This window comes from Nelusetta ayraudi, unplaced genomic scaffold (genome assembly GCF_046127955.1).
Source record: "Nelusetta ayraudi isolate G7.1 ecotype Tasmania unplaced genomic scaffold, CSIRO-AGI_Nayr_v1 ptg000068l, whole genome shotgun sequence".
Taxonomy (NCBI): Eukaryota; Metazoa; Chordata; class Actinopteri; order Tetraodontiformes; family Monacanthidae; genus Nelusetta; species Nelusetta ayraudi.
Window position 1 is genome coordinate 170709 of NW_027466118.1, and position 21712 is coordinate 192420.

General features: G+C 45.4%; 3 protein-coding genes across 8 annotated transcripts in view; 1 reads left to right on the forward strand and 2 right to left on the reverse strand.

Annotated features, from left to right (window-relative positions):
* The window catches only part of pdlim7 (PDZ and LIM domain 7), a 39611-nt gene extending 26520 nt beyond the window's left edge, over positions 1 to 13091 (reverse strand). The window contains exons 1-2 of one of the 4 annotated variants that reach the window (XM_076041599.1): positions 12899 to 13087; positions 9901 to 9999 (exon numbers count right to left, since the gene is read on the reverse strand). In XM_076041599.1, coding sequence (XP_075897714.1) covers positions 9901 to 9999; positions 12899 to 12925 — 126 coding nt within the window. In that variant the 5' untranslated portion in view covers positions 12926 to 13087. Of the gene's footprint in view, positions 1 to 9900; positions 10000 to 10881; positions 11134 to 12898 lie in introns of those variants that run through there. The other 3 variants (XM_076041600.1, XM_076041605.1, XM_076041601.1) reach the window with 3 other exon arrangements.
* Positions 13092 to 13869: 778 nt separating this feature from the next.
* Positions 13870 to 18905, forward strand: cltb (clathrin, light chain B). Of its 3 annotated transcripts, none has more exons than XM_076041607.1 (6): positions 13870 to 14362; positions 14972 to 15018; positions 15587 to 15704; positions 15869 to 15980; positions 16991 to 17044; positions 17418 to 18905. In XM_076041607.1, the coding sequence occupies exons 1-6, from the start codon at positions 14200 to 14202 to the stop codon at positions 17587 to 17589; spliced, it is 666 nt and encodes a 221-aa protein (XP_075897722.1). In that variant the 5' UTR covers positions 13870 to 14199; the 3' UTR covers positions 17590 to 18905. The 3 variants fall into 3 exon arrangements, with proteins under 3 accessions (XP_075897722.1, XP_075897723.1, XP_075897724.1); XM_076041608.1 differs by lacking the exon at positions 16991 to 17044 and adding an exon at positions 16505 to 16525 and having other exon boundaries at positions 13872 to 14362; XM_076041609.1 differs by lacking the exon at positions 16991 to 17044 and having other exon boundaries at positions 13882 to 14362.
* higd2a (HIG1 hypoxia inducible domain family, member 2A) lies at positions 18271 to 21178 on the reverse strand. Its single transcript, XM_076041610.1, has 2 exons — positions 20966 to 21178; positions 18271 to 20351 (listed from the first exon to the last, which is right to left on the reverse strand). The coding sequence occupies exons 1-2, from the start codon at positions 21144 to 21146 to the stop codon at positions 20185 to 20187; spliced, it is 348 nt and encodes a 115-aa protein (XP_075897725.1). The 5' UTR covers positions 21147 to 21178; the 3' UTR covers positions 18271 to 20184.
* Positions 21179 to 21712: the final 534 nt, after the last annotated feature.

A 21712-nucleotide genomic window follows, 5' to 3' on the forward strand; every position in this document is an offset into this window, starting at 1 on the left:
TGGCGAGATGAAAGGAGGGACCAGAGTCTAAATTTGGAACTGGAAGCGAGGAAGGAAGGATTTTTATATTAGTGCTCATTATTTAAGAAGTATACAAGTTATACTTCTTCTCACTTATTTTCAATATGTATTCTGTCTTATGTTTCAATGTCCAGTATGTAAACTTTTTAAGGAAGCCTGGAATTTAGGATAGCCAGCCTGACAGCGCGTTTCATATTGAGGTTACTGTCAGGTGGGCTTCCTTACATACCAGACTTCCTTAAGAATGGCGACTCAAGATGGCAACCAACTGGGAGCAAGACCCTTATTTCTCTATGTCAGGCCCCCAGAGTTCAAGACGATGGCCCATTCATTTCAATGAGGTTGCTCACCCGGCGCATAAGCCGATAAAGTTTTTGACTTCTGCATTAATGGGAGACCGTAGAGCGTGCGCAGGAGTGTCACTTCACATCATGCTTCTGTAACTCACATGATCAATTTGGCCAATCAGAACGATTGTGGAGAATGTCCACAAAATCAAATCCACAATAGAAAGACTTGCTATGAATCGCCTTTCAGGTCACAGTCGTCCTGTCAGCTGTTTTCAACGTGTTTATTTTTGTATTGTGTCTATGGGGAAATGCTGGGCCCATGGGAATTTTTCTGCTGCAGTACTTTGAGTGGCCACTGGGAATAATCGGTATACCATGTTGCCAGTCAGTATCCAGTTCTTATAATACATCCATGCTCCATGTATATTCTTACATATTTGAGAACCATTCTAAGGGTAGGAAAACCAAATGACTTTTATTGTACTGCGAGTTACACTTTTATTAATGTATTTATGTATAGTTTCTTAAGCTTTTACCAATATAAAAATCGTAAATAAAGCCAAACTTTACACACAGGACCTTTAAATGTTTTCTTTTCTTTTTGTTCTTCAAATTTGAAATAAATACTCGAATCAAATCACATACACAAACTGTTGTTTTTTTTTTGCTTTTTTTTGCCAATTAGTTAGAATGTAACATACATCCAGACAAGTCCAGAAAAGCATGCTTTCTGCTTAACAGCTGTGTCAAAAGTACCAGACACTCAAAGCGACACACACACAAAAAAAAAACTCAACCTCTGTCAACAACACTTGATGATCAACTTGCAGGGGAGCCGGGGTGTCTGAGTCTGACAGGTCCACCGAGGTGTTTCACTCAACACTTCCAGGAACAGGTCATCATGATATCATCACTCGCGTAATTTACTGCAGATGTGACTACGGACTGTTTAAGGAAATCCTGGGAGCCGCAGACGGGAACCACATGTTTGGGATGGAAACATCATCCCGCCTCCACTTTCCTCTCCAGGTGAGCCAACAAGCCGGTGTCGCCGACTTGAGAGAATGACATCATCATCCCGAGGGTCTGTCACTCGGCCGACAGACTACAGTGAGTCAGGGAACAAAAGGGCCGAGGCTCCCAGACTCTAACAGAGAGCCTGGGAAGGGCAGCGAGGAGGCTTTGCAGCGGCTGCGCCGGCTGCGGAGGAGATGCCAAGTCGCCATGAGCAGCGGCTTAGTCGGCTCAACCATGCGGCTTAATAAAACTCAAGACTTGTGTCAAATTCTTAGATAGCTGCGGTAACATCAGATAAAGAAAAAAAAAGCTGCACTCGCATTAGGGGGGGGGGGGGGTTGGCAATAAAAAAAATACTATTAGGATTACTCTCTGATGTCGTGGATCCGTGAATATGTTGGCTCATCAAAAGCTCCCCGGACCCCAGAGGTTCAATCAACGCTTCTCAGGCATGTTTGGCAAAGCTACCCCCCTCCTACCCCCCCCGACCCCTCACTCTCCCTTTTGCCCCTTTGATTCCCGCCCATTAAACATAAACACTCGCGCGAGCAGGGCGGTAGCGCGGCTCGGCGAACTGACGACAGCTCCGGCTCATGGAGGAAGAGAAAAGCGCCGCCGACAGAAGACAACAAAGTGAAAGTCTGACTTGAATTTTAAAGAAGAAAAAGAGGGAAGAGAGGGAAAAAAACAGAGCAAAGTGAAATAAAAGGAGGAGATGCATTCCTCCGGGGCAGCTCTGCGCTGCACTTACTTTATAGCCAAGTTCAAGCATCACTTTAATTGCCTTTGATTTGCGCTCACTGGAAGCAATTAGAGGGCTTCAAGGGAGGATTTTTTTTTTCTTCTCTTTTTAACATATAACTTCTCTGTTTTTTTTGGAAGAAGTTCAAAGTTGAGTCCGCAAGAAAAAAAAAATGTCTTGGACACGTAATCTGGAAGGGGGGGGGGGGCGGCAAGTCAGGCGCGATGCCACTGCGGTTCTCTGCTCGAGAAGCCGCAGAGCCGTTTAACAGCTACACTGGACTATAACACTACAGCGCATTTATGTTAGTTTATCAGATTACTACATTTCCCACGAGCCACATACAAGGCAGACTGAAAAGGCCTCGGGCTCCGGCTGTCCAGTGGATGCAATACAGGGGAATTGTGGATAAAAGGGGTTAGTGGGGAGTAAAGAGAAGAGAGCGGCGCGCCGCCGCGTCTCAGAGAGAAAGTAGAGGCTTGGATTAATGATGCTTTTGAAAAGTGACCCTGACCTGTGCAGACGGTTTGGGTCCAGCGGGAGTTCTGGTTATTATTTCCTCTTGGACACAAAAAATAAAAAAGATAGTACAAAACACTCGACGCTAAATGGCTAAAACGATTACGTAACGCTGAACAGATGAGGAAAAGCGAGGAGGAAGAGAGGAGAAATGCAAATGTTTCCCAGTGGAATACAACAGGTCACTGACCGGTTTGATAAATATTAAGACGTTGACAACCATCCGCAATGCAAGAGAGACACATCTTCGACCATATGGGACGTTTTAAGTTTCAACGCAATGCAGCAGCAGAGCAGGAGGACGTGGTTTTAAAGACTGGTGAAGCAGAAAGTTAGAGAGTCCGTGCAGAAAAGTGACATTAGTACGTTTATTAGGACGTTTCGACTGAAAGGTCCAGAAGGATGAGATTAAGCAGCATCATGACAACAGAACTCTCGACAAGTGAACCTAAACTTTATCCGACTGTGCGTACAATACAGATTGATACATACATAAAATACTAGAAATAAAGTATAAGCAAACGAAAGAGCTACACTTACTGATTCTAAGTTAGTTTTCTAGCTTAAAAAAAATTATAGGTGCAATACTTTAAATTACATTTACAGTGGCTCTTAAAACTTGATTTCTTGATGGGGATCTTTACATTTAAGACTGAAGGCTGAAGTTCAGTCAGGGTTGGATAGAGGTTGGGGTTCGGGCCGGGCTGCACAAACAGAGTGGAAGACCAATGGAAATCAGTCTCAAAGAGATGGAGTCCATGGTGTGTGAGCGAGCTAGCCAGCGAGCGAGTGAGCGTGCGTGAAGTGATGGACGGTGACACCTGCAGTCCTGGCTCAGGTTCAAAGTGCAGCTGATCCCCCCTCACTTGAGAAGGCAGCACTTAAAGTTGCTGCGCACAGACCTTTGACTGGTAGGGTGCTAGCAGAAACCCAACACCCCTCTTTACAGCCCCCCCACCCACAACTTCGTCAATACGCAGCTACAGCGGAAAATACATTCCTGGAGCCGCTCCATTTTGCGCCTTACCTTTACTACTGACGTGGACGCTAGCTCACCGCCAGTAGGGTTGTGAGTGACGTGGCTTCTTACAAACATTCAATTTTGTGCAAATGTGGCTGAACTTTTGCTCCGTCGTCTTTGCGCAACCAAGCAAAGCAGCGTTAGCCTGCGAGTTAGCTCGCCTGCTTCGAGGCTGACTGGCAAAGCACAGCAGCAGAGCCGTTTCGATGAGATATTGGATTTCAAAGCATTACGCAACCTCCCCCGCCACCGCCAACAAAAAAAAACAAAAAAAACAAAACACCACAATCTCCATAAATCATCCTTGAAGCGTGTTCCCGGGACGGGCCTGCAGGTGAGCCAGGTCCTCGTACCTGCTCCAAGTCAATCTTGTTTTTTCGTGGGCAAACCAATAAACCTATCTGGCCTGTGTAACTCTACACCCGCTCACTTTTATTCTTTCTGCAGCTATTTGAGGGGCCGGTTTGTCCTTACATCACTCACATGGCACAGCTGATGGAACTCTATAAATAACCCCCTCCGCCAGGAAAGGGAAAACCAAACCTGCTAGCATGTGTTGGGCCTGCTTGTGAAGAAGACCGCGGCGGCGCCGCAACTCAGCAGCGAGTTCGCTTGAAGCGCCGCTGTAGTCGATCACAACGTCACGGACCATCTAGACACAGAGGGACCCCGACGGGGTGCTGAATAATTGATGAATGCCCTTAACGAGCCCCTTCCTTTCAAAGGGTTTTTCCAAGGGTTCGGTGCATGCGTGTGGGATGTAAACAGACAGAGCAACATATGGCGTAAAAGTCAAACAGAGACGCGCAGAAAGTCAGCGACATCCATCTGCGGCAGATCCCAACACACCGTTTAACTCAACGTTTCCCTGGAAGGTTTGATTTCATCAGTGTGGCATGCGTTTGTGGACACAAACCATATGTTCCTCCTGCATGTCCCTTCCCCCCAAGCCCCGCATCGTGGTTTCATTATATATGTGAGCGTATGGGATGGCACTGGATCTGGAGCAGGTATACCGGGAGCCTCCTGAGACGGCTGGAGACTCCGCAGGGACTCTGTGGAAACAGCAACATATTACGACCACAGCTTGACTCCTTAATTTCATGCCTATCGTGTAGGGATATGACGGCGTTGGGTGTGTGTGCGTTTAAGTGCGGGGGTGGGGGGGGGCGACATGCCAAGATCATTTTTACAGAGTTCCATCTTCTCGGGATCGAAGAACTTTCCAGAAATACAAGAAAAAGAAAAGAAAAGTAGGTTACGAAAGAGTAAACGGTGTATTCAGCACTTTGTGGAAGAGGGGTCGAACGCTCGACTGCAGACAGACATTCAGGTCTGTTTTCATAGAAGGAGATGCTGGTGGTTTGACAAGGCCCCTATGAGACGTTTGACCCGCGTCCGACCCACACATGAGACGCCCCGACAGCTGATAATCCTGCAGCATTTACAAAAGGCTCAAGTCAAAAACAAGAACAGCGCCCAAGACACCGAGAGTGAGGCCACCCAAAAAGCTCGACGGCACGGCTGCACGTCGGGTTAATATCAACGCAGCCTTGTTTGCCGACGGCTGTTGATTCCACTCGCGAGAACACATTTGTGCAAAGTCTCCTGGACCCCAAAAAAAAAGAAAACAACCGGCAAATATAGAACTGCAAAGCAGAGGTGTGAGATTTAAAATATATGGGCACCGACCAGGCTGCAGGTTACAGTGGGGGGGAGCGACAACGCATTTTTTTTTTCACCCAACCTGGCATCCTTAAATACAGCCGATACTAAAATCACAGCTTTGAACCCATTTGACACTTTTAATTCTGAGCCCCAAGAGAAAAGTCGATTCTTCAGTACAGAGAGGCGGCGAGCGACCCGCGTTTATCCTCCACCAGGAAGGAGGGTCAGCTTGCACTGGGCTGTAAGTGAGTCAGTCTATTTATTTTTTTAAACTTTCTGCGAAAAAATCTGCTGGAAGGTATTTCTATGCGCCCACCACCACGACAACACAAGGCCAAGAAAACTAAAAACCGAGATAATTAAATGTACCAAACACTATACACATAGTGTTCTTTGTTAACATATTTAATAGGTGTGTCAGTACAATGCTAGGGTCCAAACATTATTTTTCATCACACAGTGACTTTGCTGTTTGTCTTGGCCCGGCCCTGCTCTGCTCTTTACTCATCACCCCCGTTCCAGTATCCCAGGAAGACCGCAGTTGTTGGTGATGTTCTACGAGTGAGGAGGGGGGTGGTTGGGGAGTGAAGGGGAGACATATTAAATACAGACGGGAGACAAGAGAACCGTCTGTTGGCAGCAGCAGGGTGGATAACGGGAAAAATGTCAGGAATGCTGAGAAAGCATAGGTTTCTATTCTCGGGGACGGAGCAGGAAGGAAACACAGAGAATTCATAGCGAGCAAACAGCCGACCTACCGCCGCCACCACGGCGCTGGTTCACTGACCAGCCGTTTACTTATCCGGCCATCGAGACCATTATTTTATTTACTGAGGAAAAATAGACCTTGTTCACCTTAAGCAACACTCTTCATTGTCAGGGACTTGATCTCAGCAAGGACTCTCACAGTCTGACGTGAGAAAAACAAGCGTAGCGACGACGATCCGCTTCGCTACAGCGGCCTGTCCTGTCCTGGCTTGTGTTGAGTTTGACAGTAATAATAAAAACAAATGGGGGCAGAGGGGGAGATTGGAGAACAGGTTGAAATCCAAGGTGAAAGGTGCGTGCTGTTATGCGGCATCCAGGAGCTGACGCTAACCAGTCTGCTCCTTCTCAGGAACTGGTGCAATGACTCCCATCAGGAGTACGCTCATTAAGTTGCTAATGTGAAGCTAACTTGGCAATAAACGTGCTTCTGATTCTGTTTCTGATGCTGATTAGGAAAAAAAAATGAAATTAGGCTGAATATCTGAGCGTGTGGTTAGCCTGTATCAGAGATCTGATAAATATGACATATATATATCATATAAATATGATATATATATATTCCACCTCCTTTCATTTAACTTGAAGTGACGGTAAGTTATTGTGCAGCGTCTCTCTTTGGGCTACTCTGCGGTGTTCTTTTAAGGAAATTAATTGACCATCCCAAAAAAAAGCACTGAAAAAACATTCTAACAGAAACACTGATCAAAATCTCATACTGTCGAATTGGTCTGAAACTGAAAAATCTGAGCACATCTGGTAGGTTCAGCGGGCCAGCCCTGGGCCTAAGCCCCGCCCACAGAGGAAGTCTCCACAGACAGCAGAGCAGAAGAGGACAGAAGCAGCTTTAAAAAAATGTCTATGCATAATATGAAAATACTTAATAGCTCTGTTGAAACACTTATACAGTCCTAACCACTGCTCACTCTTGCGCTATGCTTGGTGACTATATTACATCAACATAATGTGCAATATCCACTGTGAAAAAATAGCTCTTGCCAGCGTTAATTTTGTCATAGTTATCGTCAACAACCTTTTTTTTCAGACTAAAACAAGACGATAACTAAATAAATGTCTGCCAGAGATGAGACCCGATCAGAGCTCGTTATGTTTGAGGAAGGAAACAACGATTTAGAAAGTCGACTAAAATGACTTTGATATTTCATCAACAAAAACTAGAATGAAACTAAAACAATTCAGTTGGTTAAATTATGACTGAAACTAATGGACATTTTAGTCAAAAGACTCTGAATAAAACTCAATCAAATTTAGCTGTCAAAACTCTTACAGCACCTCATCTGATCAGACAGTTTGTGTGAAAGACAGATCAGGAAGTGATTTCACAATGTGAAAATAGGCAACAAACAAATTAGTAAAGTTTGTAATTTTGTGGCGTCTCTCCAGTCTGCCGTGTAACAACCCAACTTGAATGAACCAAATGGCCGAGAGTTACCCACAAATCAAGCGTAGATGATGCCAATGTATACAAAGAAAACGCTTTGGCCTGAGACGTATCGACCTTTCGGGAGTTATCGCCGTCATCTCTCCGCCTCACAGCATATCAAACTGAGCCATTTGTCGCGTCACTCCTACTCATTGTGTGATGACTTTTTACTGCCCGCGCGGGGGCCAGACACTCATCAGCTCTGAGCCAGTTGTGGGAGAGGGTGGAGGGTCGGGGGTGGTGGTGCATTCCTCCGGTGTAAGCCCCGGTGAGTGCAGACCTCGCCGCCGTCTTCCTTTCACTGAGTCAGGACATATATATATTTCTCAGAGGTTTACAATCCCTTGCCGGGTTGTTTTCTTCCTCTTTCATTCACTGTCAGGTCCTTTATGGCGGCTGCAGTCGGAAAAGACGGCAGTGCTGAAGAGGTAAAAAGAAGGAAAAGCTGTCACATCTTTATAAGTGCTGAGCCCGGAGGCCTGGCAGAGAGCCCGAACAAGGCACCGGGATATTAGCCGTGGATGAGTGGCAAGAAGTCCAGCCGCTACATCAGCGTTAGGGGGTAAACCCAGGTAACATGACTTCTTTTTCCTTTTCCTTTTTTTAAACCTCAACGGGAGTCATTATCAGTTTTAGAACAAGCCCTAAAAAGCAGAGAAAAGCAAGTGTTGTGTCTGTGAGTCGGGGAGAAATAATAATCAGCATATGTACTAAACTTGGATTGCAGAAAAACAGGCCTCCCACAGCCGGCTGACTAACACCGACACACCCGCTGACATTCAACCCTGCAGCACACCTGGTGAGTCTAGACCCGGGTCCCTCCCCAGCGTCGCTCCCAGAGCCCCAGGAAGCGTCTCCGCTACGTCCGGGGTCATTCGTCAAGCAAGGTTTCTGCAGCGCGGGCCGTTTTTTTTTGTTTTGTTTTGTTTTGTTTCGTTTTTTTAACGAGCCGCACAAAGTGTTTCTCGCCGTAAAAAAAGCAAAGTGGAACATTGTGTTTCTGCCTGAGAAGAAGGAGGGAGAAAAGCCAAGACGTGTACTGACAGGGCAGGTGATTACGGCTGCCTTCGACGCGGGATTACGTCAGTTTGACATAAACACCTCCTCGCGGCTCGTAACAAACCACAGACACACACACACACACACACACACACACACACACACACACACACACACACACACACACACACACACACACACACACACACACACACACACACACACACACACACACACACACACACACACACACACACGATGCTAATCAAAGGAACATAAAACGTGCGGCTCTTGGCTTTGCCTTTTCATTTTAACACTCATTGTTTGGCAAATTAATGTGGAGCAAGGATTAAAGACTTGCTGTATAACATTATGAGTAGGGATGCACTGATGATACTTTTTTTTTACAGAATGAGCACGAGTACTTGCATTTCAGTACTCACCGATACCGATACTGAGTACCTAATAATGCATTACACATTAAATTATTATGTTATGTGATTTAAACAACATTGCAAGCAAGTTTTCCTAGAAGATGGGGTGACTGTCACGGCTTTCACTGCAGTACAAACTCAAATTTAACAAAATTGTCATACTGTCGATAGACATCTGTGTTGTGGTATCAACAGGTGTTTCAAGAGTACAAGTAGAGCACTCAACCTCGGTATCGGTACCAATACCCGATAATGGTGTCGGTACCGGTGCATCAACTGCAGTTTCAGCTCTTCATCGTGTCATTAAAAGGCACCCGCCGGCCTTCAACAGAATTCATTACTCCAACGATGCAAATCCAAACCGCACTCATACATGAGCCCCGTAAGCCAGCCAGTATTCCTACACAGGCTGGGAACAAGTGCATGATGGAATGTGGCATCTGTGTGCGCTAGAGGCCATCGGCCACGTTGAGGCGACTTTTGTTTTTTTGCACATGCGTGTGCAGCTCCGTTTGAAAGTCTGCCGCGTTTGCCAGGCAAAGCGGCGCAGCGCTGCTCTTATAAGGCCTGGAAAAGTGGCTAGCGCGCTCCTCGACGGCGACAGCAGTTTATATCGGAGCATTATTGCTGGGAGGAGGCAGTGACCTAACATGGGTAGCTGAGAGGAACGGCGGAACAAACTGCAGGCGAGTCCAACAAGGACCAGTAAACGCTATCGTGACAAGGAATCCAGACAGAAGATAGCGGCTCACTCGCAACTCACTGGAGATAAACACAGGGAGCGAAGAGACGCCATATACAGTGCGAGGGTCAGGAGTAATAAATGGTCGAGCGGGCCGACGCTGTTGCGCCGAGGCTTGAGGGAAACATAAATGGCTGTGCGGAGTGATCCTTCGCGCAGACCTCCAGGACGAGTGTGCGGAGACCTCGGCGACCGCAGATGCAGAAAATTACAAGTGGGCATCTCCAGAGCTGCTTACCCTTGACACGGTGAGGGGCATGCTGAAGTCCTTGCCACCCTGAAGCCTGAAGCCCCAAGGCGCCGGGCCGCTGAGAGTCACTGTGTACACGTTCATCGCCTTCGAGGGAGTAAAACGAAAGAGAAACACAGTTTTAATGAATGAGAACAGAGGACACGAAATCCAGGCAGACTTGCAGGTAGATCAACACACACAGCTTGTCCACACAGAGTGTTTATTAGTGAAAGTTGGAAAAGTTATGCTTTGGCAGTAATCACGGTAAGCAATTTAATGGCATGGTCATAGGTGGAAATGATCGAGCTGGGAGACCTACCACTGATGTGTAAGTGAAAAAGAACTTGAAGCTACGGCAAAAAATATTTTAACACCGTTTCAACATGGAAATAGACAGACAGACAGACAGAAAGACAGACAGACAGACAGACAGACAGACAGATACTGTAAGTACTTTATTCATGCCCTTCTGGAGAAATTCAGGAAAACGATTGCGTTGCTTTAAAAAAAAAAACGCCATCTTCCACAATAAGCAAAGAGCACAGCGACTCAACAATAATAGACTTTCATAGAGGGTCCATCTAACTTCCTGTTTAGGTTGTAACTTGACCATGAACTAAAATAAAATAAAAAACAAGTTCATAATGTGAGAAAAACAACGAAAATATGTCGGTCATATGCCTGAAATGTGATCTTCCATGACCTCATTTTTGTCCAACACAGTCATAACCAACCCAATAATACGGTAATTCAAAGAACCCGAGGAACCCGAGCTGGGAGACTGTCTGTGCTCTTCCCCACTGAGTTCCTGCCGTACCACTGACCCAAACCTGAGAGGACCCCCCCTCCCCCGGCCCCTCTCACGCCCACTCCGTCAGCCTGCCAGGTGTCACAGCACCTCAGGACACACAGACACACACACACACACACACAAACCCAGCTACCTGCCATGCTACATTTAAAAAAAAAACAGGAACAGGGCCCTACCTTGTCCTCAAGGGGCCAACTGACAGCCCGAGCCTGGTAGGAGAAACGCTAGAGAGTCAGAGCGCTGGGGCAAGCAGATTCCCTCAGCGTTGGCAAACCCTACCCCCGACACTGTGACACAGGCCAGCCCCAGCCTCTCCACTCACTCCTCGGAGGCTATATAAGGAATGTAAAACTACACCGAACTATTTCAGCCCAACACCCGCATGAGTCACAGGGAAAGGGGGGGTGGTGGTAGAGGAGAGCGGCGAGAAGGTAACGTCAACTACCCCTATATTGCACCAAGAAGACGCGCAAGTTTAGTTCTTTTTTTCACCCCCCGCCGCCCCTCCCTTCCTTAAAGTGTTCTTGAGGAAGAGACAAGCAGGCGAGCGAGGCAAGGCAACGCAACCACTACGGAAATACAGCCAGGCTGCATATCTTCAGGAAGCAAGAGTGCAACCAAACCGGCAATTACACAGTGACATAAGGTTCCTAAAGCAATAGAGGAGTTCACATATGGAAAACTAAAAGAGAGGTTCTCGGGGCTGCAGCCGAAAAGTTGGCAAAACATGTTTAAACATCTTTCAGCGATTCCAGAAAACAGGCCGCGCGGAGGTCACACAATTGCCGCTTCCCACCTCGGAAATTTCAGGTTTAGGGTTGGCGAGAGTTTTGCCTAATTGTGTTGGTTTGTGATTTGTGGCCGTTTGATGGACTGTGTTATTAAATCTGCTCAGTGCTGAGCATCACATTGAAATATGGATGTTTTCTAAAAACATTTCTGCAGCCGCGCAAAAAGAGAAAAATGAAAATAGTTGCCGCTGCTCCAGTCTCCAGCCTATATAGCACATTTGGAGCAGCCACTTTATAGAAAAGCGCTGACATTTCTGTTTTTGTTTTGTTTTTATGTATTTGTCCACATAGACCAGGCGTGAGCAAACTACGGCCCGGGGGCCACGTGCGGCCCGTTAAACTTTTTCATCCAGCCTGGCAAACTGGAATAAATTAAAATATTAGGAAGTAAGTAATAAAATAGCTGCATTTCATCCACTTTGTCAGTGTTGTGTGAGTCATTTCAATAAAGAGCTAAATACTGTAAAGCTCCAAAGACATATTTTGTTGTAACAATTTTGTTCATTTTCAAATTGACATTAAAGAACATGTTTTCTACATTCTCCCCATGACGGATATGTTTTTCTCCTATGAGGTGGGTCACCAAAACACTCCATCCATCTGCTGCTGCTCCGGCCACCTCTGTCAAATTTTAGAACCCATTGTGGCCCCACCAGTCAAAAAGTTTGCCCACTCCTGTCCTAGACTGACAGGCTGCGTCATTAAAAGATAAACAAACAGCCTCCGCGACAGCATGAGTATTATACAGTGCCAGGGTGAACCTTATTACACTTCCCCACTGAAAAGTCTATCTGAAGACAGTGGATGGGAACAGGCTGCACCCACTAGCGACAGATACAGACTGTAGCTGCGACCTGTTATACATTGATTAAAATGCCACACGGGTCATTTAAAAAAAAAAAAAAAAAAAAAAAGGAGACAGAGACACGGTGTGTGGGGGAGAAGAAAAGACGGCGTGAACCTGGAGGCTTGTCAACCAGTTTAAAACAGCCTCTCCCTCGATAGGAAGCGATGGTGGAGCGATCCATCAAGTGCGCGAGCACCCCGCGGCTTCATTAACGTTGACGCGGCTACTTAAGATGACGGAATAACAGCCCGACAGGACTCGCCTTCTTCGTGGGGCTTCAGCCGCAGCAGAGCCCTTTTCCAATGACACTGCCGTGTCCAAGACAACCATTTAAAGCACACTGGCTCCGCCGTTCTAATCAAGAAGGAGTTTCTTCTACCGTGGCGCCGACAACAAAATGCTTCTTCGAGTCTCGCGCATAAGATGCCGCGAAGTACAACAGGCGCGAGTCAACAACTCTCGTCGCGGTGTAAAAAGTTAGCTGTTCACTAGAACTTTCTGCCAAAGTTGGAGCTGAACAACAGAGAGTTTTTTGTGGGTCATTCAACAGCTTACCTCCTGTCCGCCCTGTTGGTCAGACATCGCGGCCAGAATCCTGGAGGTTCTCTAAAAAAAATAAAATAAATAAAATTAAAAATTCACTGGGTGAGCGGAGCGGTGGGCTAACTTTGGGACTTCCTCAAACCGGCCGTCAGGAAGCCACCGTGGATCCCCTCAGTAAAGTCGGCAAGCAGCGGGACCATCCCCTCACATTCCCTTTAGTAGCTGCCGGTGACGTCACTCACCACGTGGTTCACTCCACGCACCGGAGTCGGGACGAGGAGGCGCTTTTCGCTGGAAAAACTATGCAATTATTTTTCTTTTAAAAATAATTGTAAGGGAAGAGCGAGCGAGCGCGCGCGCGCGCGCACACACACACACACACACACACACACACACACACACACACACACACACACACACACACACACACACACACACACACACACGTCAGGCGTCTACTTGTTTGATTAATAACTCATTGACTCGACTCAAGGTCAAGTATTTCAGGGCAGGCATTAAAGGCACTACAATAAAGAAAGCAACCCAACAGCGTCATTGGATGGAGGAGTGATTGAACGGATGCCAAACATGGAAAACAGTACTTGAAAATGACAAAGTAGAAAGGAAAAGGCAAAACAGCAAAAGGAGTAGTTTGGGAAAAAATAAAAGTCCTTTAATAGGATCAAAGTGTCATCAACTACTACTGTTTTACATATGCCTGGAAACATTTAGATGCCTAGAAAGAACTATTTTTCTTTTTTTTCTTTTCTTTTTTTTCTTTTTAAAAGAAAGAAAAAAAACTACAGGCTTCAAATGCTATATTTGATCAGTAAAACTCTATTTTATTAGTCAACTTTGTTTTGTTTTTCAATGTTTCGGTAAATCAAATGTGCTCCATATATTTATTCGTTTGAGTTAACGTGACTGCTATGAACACAAACCCATAAAAGCTGCATTTACCACAGCGTGGCAGCAGATGGAGACAGAGGACAGCAGAAGCGAAAGTCCCTGCGGGGTGCTGCCCTGCTCCATCATCACTGGAGTTCAGTGGGAAGAAAATCATGAATCATCAGTGAGTGGCTCGAATCAAAGCCTTGTCCATTACAATTGAGTTGATTTTTTCCCCCAGCCCGTCGTCCTCTGGGATATTCCTGTAGGGACAGATATTACAGGAACATACTAATAGTCATTTGGACAGTCGCTTTGAAGCTGCCGGGCTGTTAAATTAAGGGGGCTGTGACCATAACGTTAGCAAGCTAGTGGAGCCTACAAAGGGCAGGTTAGCTTCAACTCTATAAACACTTTCGTGGAAGATGGCCGACAACGGAGCGCACACAGCCGAAGAGGACCCAGCTGCTGCCTTCCTGGCTCAACAGGAGAGCGAGATAGCGGGGATAGAAAACGACGGAGACGGCTTGGCGGCGGCAGAGGGAGCGGACGACCAGCAGTCGTCCCCGCCACAGTGTGTCAACTATGGTGAGTTAGCTCCACGGCTAACCATCCTGGTAGCAGGCTAGTGAAGCTAAAGCTAAAACACCGGTTTCTGACGGGGGCATTGCCTGTGTAAGCAGTAGCGCAGGTCAGCCTTGTGTATAGGCGTTAATTACACTATCTTAAAAAAGATAGTGCGCTGGAGTTTTATGGCAGACCTGTATTTACGACGTCAGATGTGTTTATTATATGTGTGTCAGGTCAGACTCAAAGTAGCTTATGTGTTTTTGCAGGCAGTTCAATTAGCTGGTAATTAACGCAATAAACATCCTTCTGACATAATATTGTCGACAATTGTGCTATTGTTTCACTTCCGTCGGCTACTACCCGGTACGTGTGACCTCTGTGTGTCCAAGTGGTGGAGACAATGCACTGTAACTTTGACTTGAAAAACCTGTAATGTTCGTTGACAATGGTGCGTTCAGCGCATCAGCGGCCAAACAGGTGCCACCGCATTTTCTGAGATCTCAGTTTAGTTAGGAACCAGGCTACTGCCCGGCACAGTCAACGCAGGGAGGGCACAGGTCGCTTTACTCCTTTGGACATTCACCTCTACTTTAATCTCTCTCCATTTCACCGCAAAAAAAATGTCAGACCCTTTCGGAGGAGAGCCTGCCACGATGAATGGGGACATGTTTCAGGTGAGCTTACGTCATCATCAACCTGCAGAGCCTTACTAACCGCCCACCAGGTTTCTTGAAAAAAAATTTTTTTTTTTAAATCAGCATTATTCCTTTACATAAACAGAAGGAGATTAAGGCAACAAGAAGAGAAAAAAAATATTTGTGGAAGAAGATTTTTAAGTTTTCATTTCGAGATAAAAGTTGAAATTTCGTTAATAAAATCAAAATTTTGTTAATAAAGTAGAAATTTCATGAATAAAGTCAATGCAAATGAAGTGGAAATTGGCAAGTAGACTGGATGGATGGTGGATTAACCCAGTTACCCACAGTTAAAAGTAAACAGGTGTATCCCACAAGGTTCACCCACAGTAAACAGGAAACTGGTGAGAACGGAAGTACTCCTCTAGACTTTCGACTATATTGTCAAAATTTTGACTTGCTTCACGTTGACATTGATTGCAAAATTTTGGGGGGGAGTCCTCATTTGTTTCTCTTCTTATGGCCCTAATCCTCTTCCGTTGTCGCGTGGATGCCACAAGTTGATGCCTTATCCACCCAGAATATGTTTTTCTTTTTCTTCTACAAGGAGTCCAATGGGCCAACAGACAGCTATGCAGCCATTGCACAGGTGGATGTTCAGAGGCAAGAACCGGAGAGTTTACGAAAGTGGAGGGAGGAGCAGAAGGCACGCCTCGAAGCTCTGGGTGAGTCGCAAGCAGTTCCCTGTGGAATGAATCGCACCACAGCTTGACTTGTATTTTATTGCCAGAGCTTGGCAGTTGTGTTACCAAATTTTCCTCTGCTCACATCATTGCACAATTCTTGCTTTTTACTCTCTGACAACGTTCTCGCGTTGCTCCTCGACAAGACTCTGCATCCAAGGCGGCCGAGGCCGAGTGGAAGGAGAAAGCCAAGAAGGAGCTGGAGGAGTGGCACGTGCACCAGAGTGAGCAGATGGAGAAGAACAAGGCCAACAACAGGTGAGGGTCTGAGAGAGCACCGAGAGATAACAGCTGCTTTCGTTATTGTGTCCTCTCGCTTTGAGGGCTACTTTGAACTTGGGCGGCGTGAGATTAAACTGGCAATCCTCAAAGGAAATGATTTATTGCACATTTGCTTTGAGGATAATCTCAAAGCAAACAAGTATATAATCAGCGCTGTGCTGCTGCAGAAAGGCTGTTTACACGAACCTTGCATTGGGGGATATTTTGTTTAGTGAAGGTTTACGTATCTCTCATCAGTTTTCGGGTTTCAGTTGCCACGGTGAAAAGCAGGAAGTCAAATTGTTTGTCATCTATGCCACCGGCAGAAACGAAATCAATGCATTACGTGGAGCAGTGAATGTGCAAGCCACTGCAGTTAGTCGCTAATATATAGGGGCGGTACATCTCTTGCCTTAAGACGCGACGTTGTCGTGGTGAGCAGTTCAGCGTACGTCACACTCGCCAGATGTCTTCAGCCTTGTCCTCCTCTAACCCTTTTCCTTTCTCACACTTTCCAACAGACTCTGTCCAAGTCTGGCACGGTATCACTGCTCGCCACTCACACGCTCTAGTTTTGCCCTAATAGCTCCCTTCCGTTGTGTTCTTGAACGCACTGAGAGACAATCCTCTGATGAGATGTTAGCCCACAGCTGTGTGTGTGTGTGTGTGTGTGTGTGTGTGTGTGTGTGTGTGTGTTGCATGCCTGGAAAAACAGAACAGGAAGTTCGCCAGTCAGATGGAATGCAAACTACAGATTTTGTTTCCAGTAAAGCAAAGTGTGTAGTTGATCGAATCTTTCCAACGCAGTTTCTTGCACATTTCACAGTGTGAACCATTTTCAAACCCCTGTGTTGGTCCTCAACTGGAACTGTTTCTCAGTGCTTCAGACAGCCCCCCCCCCCCCCACCCTGAGCCTGACTAACATCACTGTGCTTGCCGTTTGACACTGAAACTGTTCTTCTCTCTCCTTTTTTTTTCCTGCTGTCTTGGCCTTGCCTGCGTACTAGGATTGCTGACAAGGCTTTCTACAAACAGCCCAACTCTGATGTTATAGGCTTTGTGTAGGTTTAGAACTCTTGTGCTTTTTATTGTCGTTAAAAACCCTCCCCCAGTTGATTTCTTTCCCTAAAGCATGCAAATTTCCCCAATGTGGGATTAATAAAGGCTTGTAATATAATGCTAAAATAAGCATTTTATTGTGAAGGAATTTTTTTTTTTTCCAATTTCAATGTAGACCTAATAGTTCTGCAACGTGTATGGTGTTGCTTGCATGATATATTCAATTAATGGCTGCTGGCTAGTCGTTGACGTGAATCTTGTGATGAAGCACCGGATGTTTCTGAAATCAGTTTGCTGTCATGGCAACAGCTCTTAAAATTGTTGCATGCAATTGAAATCTCTCTGGTCTCCGACCCCCCCCCCGCCCCCCTGCAGAGCATCGGAGGAGGCCTTCCTGGCCGAGAGCGACGGCAGCAGCCCGGGATCCGAATGGGAGAGGGTGGCCCGACTGTGCGACTTCAATCCTAAAACCAACAAACAGGCCAAGGATGTTTCCCGGATGCGATCTGTGCTCATCTCTCTCAAACAGACCCCTCTGGTGCGTTAGAGGGATGCGGGGGAGCGCTGTCGTCCAGACACTTTTTTGCCTTTTTTGAATTTTAACCTCACGTTGCTTCTGAAGAGCTCAGATGCCCCCGTCCCCTCATAATCCCCGCTCTGTTCATAACCTTTAAGACGCCCCCTTCCTTCCTTCCTTCCTTCCTTCCTTCCTTCCTTGACACTGATTATACTGATTGAGTTAATCCCACTCTGCGTGATGGGAGGAATGAATACTCTTATTGTTATTATTATTATTATCATTATTATTATTATTATTATTATTATTTGGAGCCTTTAGATTGCCAGTTTCACCAGTGCAACTAGCAAAGAGAAAATAATGTCACTGTACAAATTGAATTTTCCTTTCGACTTTTAACTTATGAAATGTTAGTAGGTCAACCCCACTTGCATGCTGTTGCCAATATTTTTGGGTTCACAATTAGTTTTTATAAATTAGCATTTAGGTCAAACACTTATTCAGCACTGTCGCATATTCTTAGATTGTAACCACGAATGCCTCTTGTCAATGTAGTCCTAACACACACAGTCTGTTCACACACTTGTTTATAATACCCATGGTTACCATATTTACCTTAGCTAGCTTCTTTTTGTTTTGAAAATGCATAAAGGTGGGTTCAGAGAGGAAGGTGATGCACTGGAACAGGCTTTTGTTTGTTTTCTCCCCACCCCCCCATTTGCACACATTTTCCAATTAGGACGTTTTAATATGCACACACATGAGCTGTGAGCAAAGCCTGCCCATTGACTTTATTTATTAGATTCACAGCAGTGTGGCAAGAAATTAATTTAACTGAAGCAAGAACTGTTCCAGAAGTAGCGAACGACTTTTCTTCAGCTCAGTTGTAAGTGACGTTGATGTTCATGTGGAGCTCAGCTGAGAGGGCATTGCATCGCCGCGCCAGTTTCTTCTTTCTTATTTGCAGATCTTCACTTCCTAACTGAACCCACTGAAAGCTTGTGGCCTTTTTTTTGATGTAGCTCTTACTCCAGTTTGAGTGTTTATCCAGATGAATCTCCCTTTTTTTCAATCAGGCAAGGGTTCAAAAAAAAAAAAAAAAAAATTCAATAAAATGCAACCAAAGATTTCAACCATCACCTAAATTTTCGCACAAGATCACCGGCTCGTGCGGCGCGTCATTTCACTCACTCCTTTCGACGCACCATGTGCATCGCAATATGATTTCTGCAAAGGTGTCAAGTTCATCTGTTGTTTCACATGTTGCCTATTTAGACAAGATTAAACAAAAGTGAATGTTGAAAGGGGAAACTGGAAATAAAGTCAGTGGAGTATGACAAAAAAAAGTGATGTGCGTGTGTTTTTGTTCTGGCCGTCGAAGCCGATGCTTTGCGGTGCCAACATCCACCCTTGAAAATGTCTTCAGACGAGCAATGCAAAATATCGATTCATTCATTAATCGTTAGTTGATTGACCTTATCGATCGATTAACAATTAATTGATAAGCTGCGATTTTTCCGAAGAACCTAAAATTCACAATGAAAAATGTGTAAGGAACACATTATTTAATCTTGAGGGTCCAATGTGAGCCATTTTCACATTAGGGAACAGTAAAAACACCCTCAACATTTATCCTCTGACTAAATTGACTTCTAATGGGTCACATTTCCAAATTATTTTTTTTTTTAAAAAGTTGGTTAAAAGTAACTTGTTCTATGTATATTATGACTATCACAGTATCCACAGGTCAATTGCCATTTCCTGCCTGTGTAAACAATGTTCAATTAATTGCAACTAATTCAATTTAATTGAATCGATTAAATTCTTAATCCACAATTAATCGATAATTGATTCATTGTTAACATCCCTGCTTCAGACTATTTTTACTGAATGACGCGCTCCTGTGAAACTGCCCAAACAGCAGCAATTAAAGCTCAAACTTCAGATGTTCGTTACACAGGGCCGCCGCCGCCTGCTGAGTCTGAGTGCGTTTTCTCGACAGGTATGGTTTTAATTCAGACACGAAGGGACTGAAGCCAGACGCTTTGTGCAGAACTCGGGTTTATCTCACAGGGCGCGGGAGGATGTTCAAGGGACATTTGAAAGTGCAGGTCGCCCGAGGCAGACGCTGGGCTGTTCCGGTCTGCAAGCCTTCACCAGTGGGGCCCTGCTGACGCAGACACTCTCTGATTTTATTTTTAATAACCCGTCTGATAGTGCCTGTAAAAAAAATTAAAAAAAATAAAAAGTTTGTGCCTAGTTTTAGAACTGGTGTTCAGGAGAGAACAGCAGGTTCAGCTGCTATAAAATCTGAGAACTCAGTCAGGCGTGATGTTCTGGAATCCAAGTGAAGAAAGGAAAGACGTGTTCCGAATTTTTATCTCAGTACCTTCACATTCATGTGTACATTTGCAGAAAAAAAAGAACAAAGATAATTTTGCTCACTACTGGGGAGGAGCTCATTACGCTTTTGCCGCTGGAAAAATATAACCATCGTCAAACAAGTAACAATAAATATTGTTGCCATTGCAAAGTATTGCAACAAGGCTGCAAAAATTATCAACATTTCATCCAGAAAGATAAGATCAGTCCACTGGCGAAGGCGGGTGAGTCGTGCTCCGTCTTTCACGGCTTGGATTTGACGGCTGTGGTGACGACTCCAAAGATGATGGCGAACACAGTGAAGCCCTGGGCGAAGATGCGTCCCCTCATCAAGAGCTGCGACTGCCTGGTCTTCCCCTGGTGGAAGGCCCGCAGGCCGTATATCAGCGCTCCTGCTGTCGCCAAACAACCTGGAGGGGGAGAAACAGAGACTCGGATTGCTGGGGATTCAACGCACAGGAACGAAAAAGGGCAAAGACGCTTCAAGGTGTCTTCAAGTTCAGTCAGTCCTAACTGAACCTTCAAGACCCCTTAATGTATCCATGCATTATATCTACTAATGCTGCTGCTCTTTGAACACTAATATCGTAATTCGACAGAAACCATCTACAATGGATATTTCTCATTTGATAATTTGATTCATCAATGAAAAACAACAAACTTAACAAATGTATAGCTTGCTTTCTAATGTAAAACCTTAAAATTCATCCTTAGCAATTCACCTTTTCAACAATAACGTGAGTTTAAAGACAGTAGGGTTTAAGGACACGCTGTCCTGATGTCGCTCCTACAAAATAAGAGCCCTTACCCTTTACTTTACACAACGCGAGACGAGGGCAAAATGGAAGTGCGGAAACCAAACAGAGTGATGCTGATGTTAACTAGCTTAGCTCCACTTTAAAGTACACGGCGCCACACCCTCCTACTAACGGCAACACGTCCGTCACGTCCCCAATAACTTAGTGTAGTGATTGTTTTCGCGTGTCAACTTTGCCGAGCTGCGACACTCGCTTGTGTAACTGACCTATGGGGACGAAGGGGTTCTCCTTGGCTTTCCGGGTGAATTTCTGTTTGAACGTCTCCTCACTGAATCTCGGCAGCGGGTTGAAGCCTTCGATCACCGGAGGCTGAGAGAAGTCGAACGGCATGGCCGGTGGGACTTTATCAGTCTTCTCAGGAGCCACAGGAGAGGTTGTGGCCGCCATATTTACCTCCGTATGCGGGATGTGTGTCGGAACTACACATCCGGTTGCACTGTGACCCCGACTTCACAATAAAAGCCGCCCCTTGAAATGTTTGCGAAACGAAAACTGCTAGGAAGTCGATTCTCCTCCTCTTTTTTTCCCAATTCGGGTCATCATTAAATGCCCTGGTTAAATCAATAAGTGTGTTGAGCTCTTATTAGTAAAATCGTTTTTTGTTTTTTCCCATGACAAGCAAGGGTGGCTCTGAATGTATTTATGATGGCGGAACAGACATGCAATCAGTATAAATCTACATAAACGTGTTAATGATCAAAGAAAATTAAATTAAATGCGTACTACATAATCGGGAATTGAAACAACACTGAAAACAAGATATTCCCAGGGCAAGGGAAAAAGACATGGATGCAGAGAGGGTGATTGGATAAAAAGCAGGATTTAGAGAGAAGTGAGAGAAGGTGGTATCTGTATCTGGTGATATCTGATGACTGATTACCGCTGGAGATGGTTGTGCTGAAATTATAAAAGGTGCTCAGCATATAATGATGAGCACGAATCCAACAAGGCTT

Coding starts and splice junctions, on each gene's coding strand:
- higd2a (XM_076041610.1), bottom strand. CDS start 21,146: ATGGCGGCCACAACCTCTCCTGTGGCTCCTGAGAAGACTGATAAAGTC. Junction 20,352..20,965: donor GAACCCCTTCGTCCCCATAG/GTCAGTTACACA, acceptor CTCCCCCTCCAG/GTTGTTTGGCGACAGCAGGA.
- cltb (XM_076041607.1), top strand. CDS start 14,200: ATGGCCGACAACGGAGCGCACACAGCCGAAGAGGACCCAGCTGCTGCC. Junction 14,363..14,971: donor GCCACAGTGTGTCAACTATG/GTGAGTTAGCTC, acceptor AAAAAATGTCAG/ACCCTTTCGGAGGAGAGCCT. Junction 15,019..15,586: donor TGAATGGGGACATGTTTCAG/GTGAGCTTACGT, acceptor TTCTTCTACAAG/GAGTCCAATGGGCCAACAGA.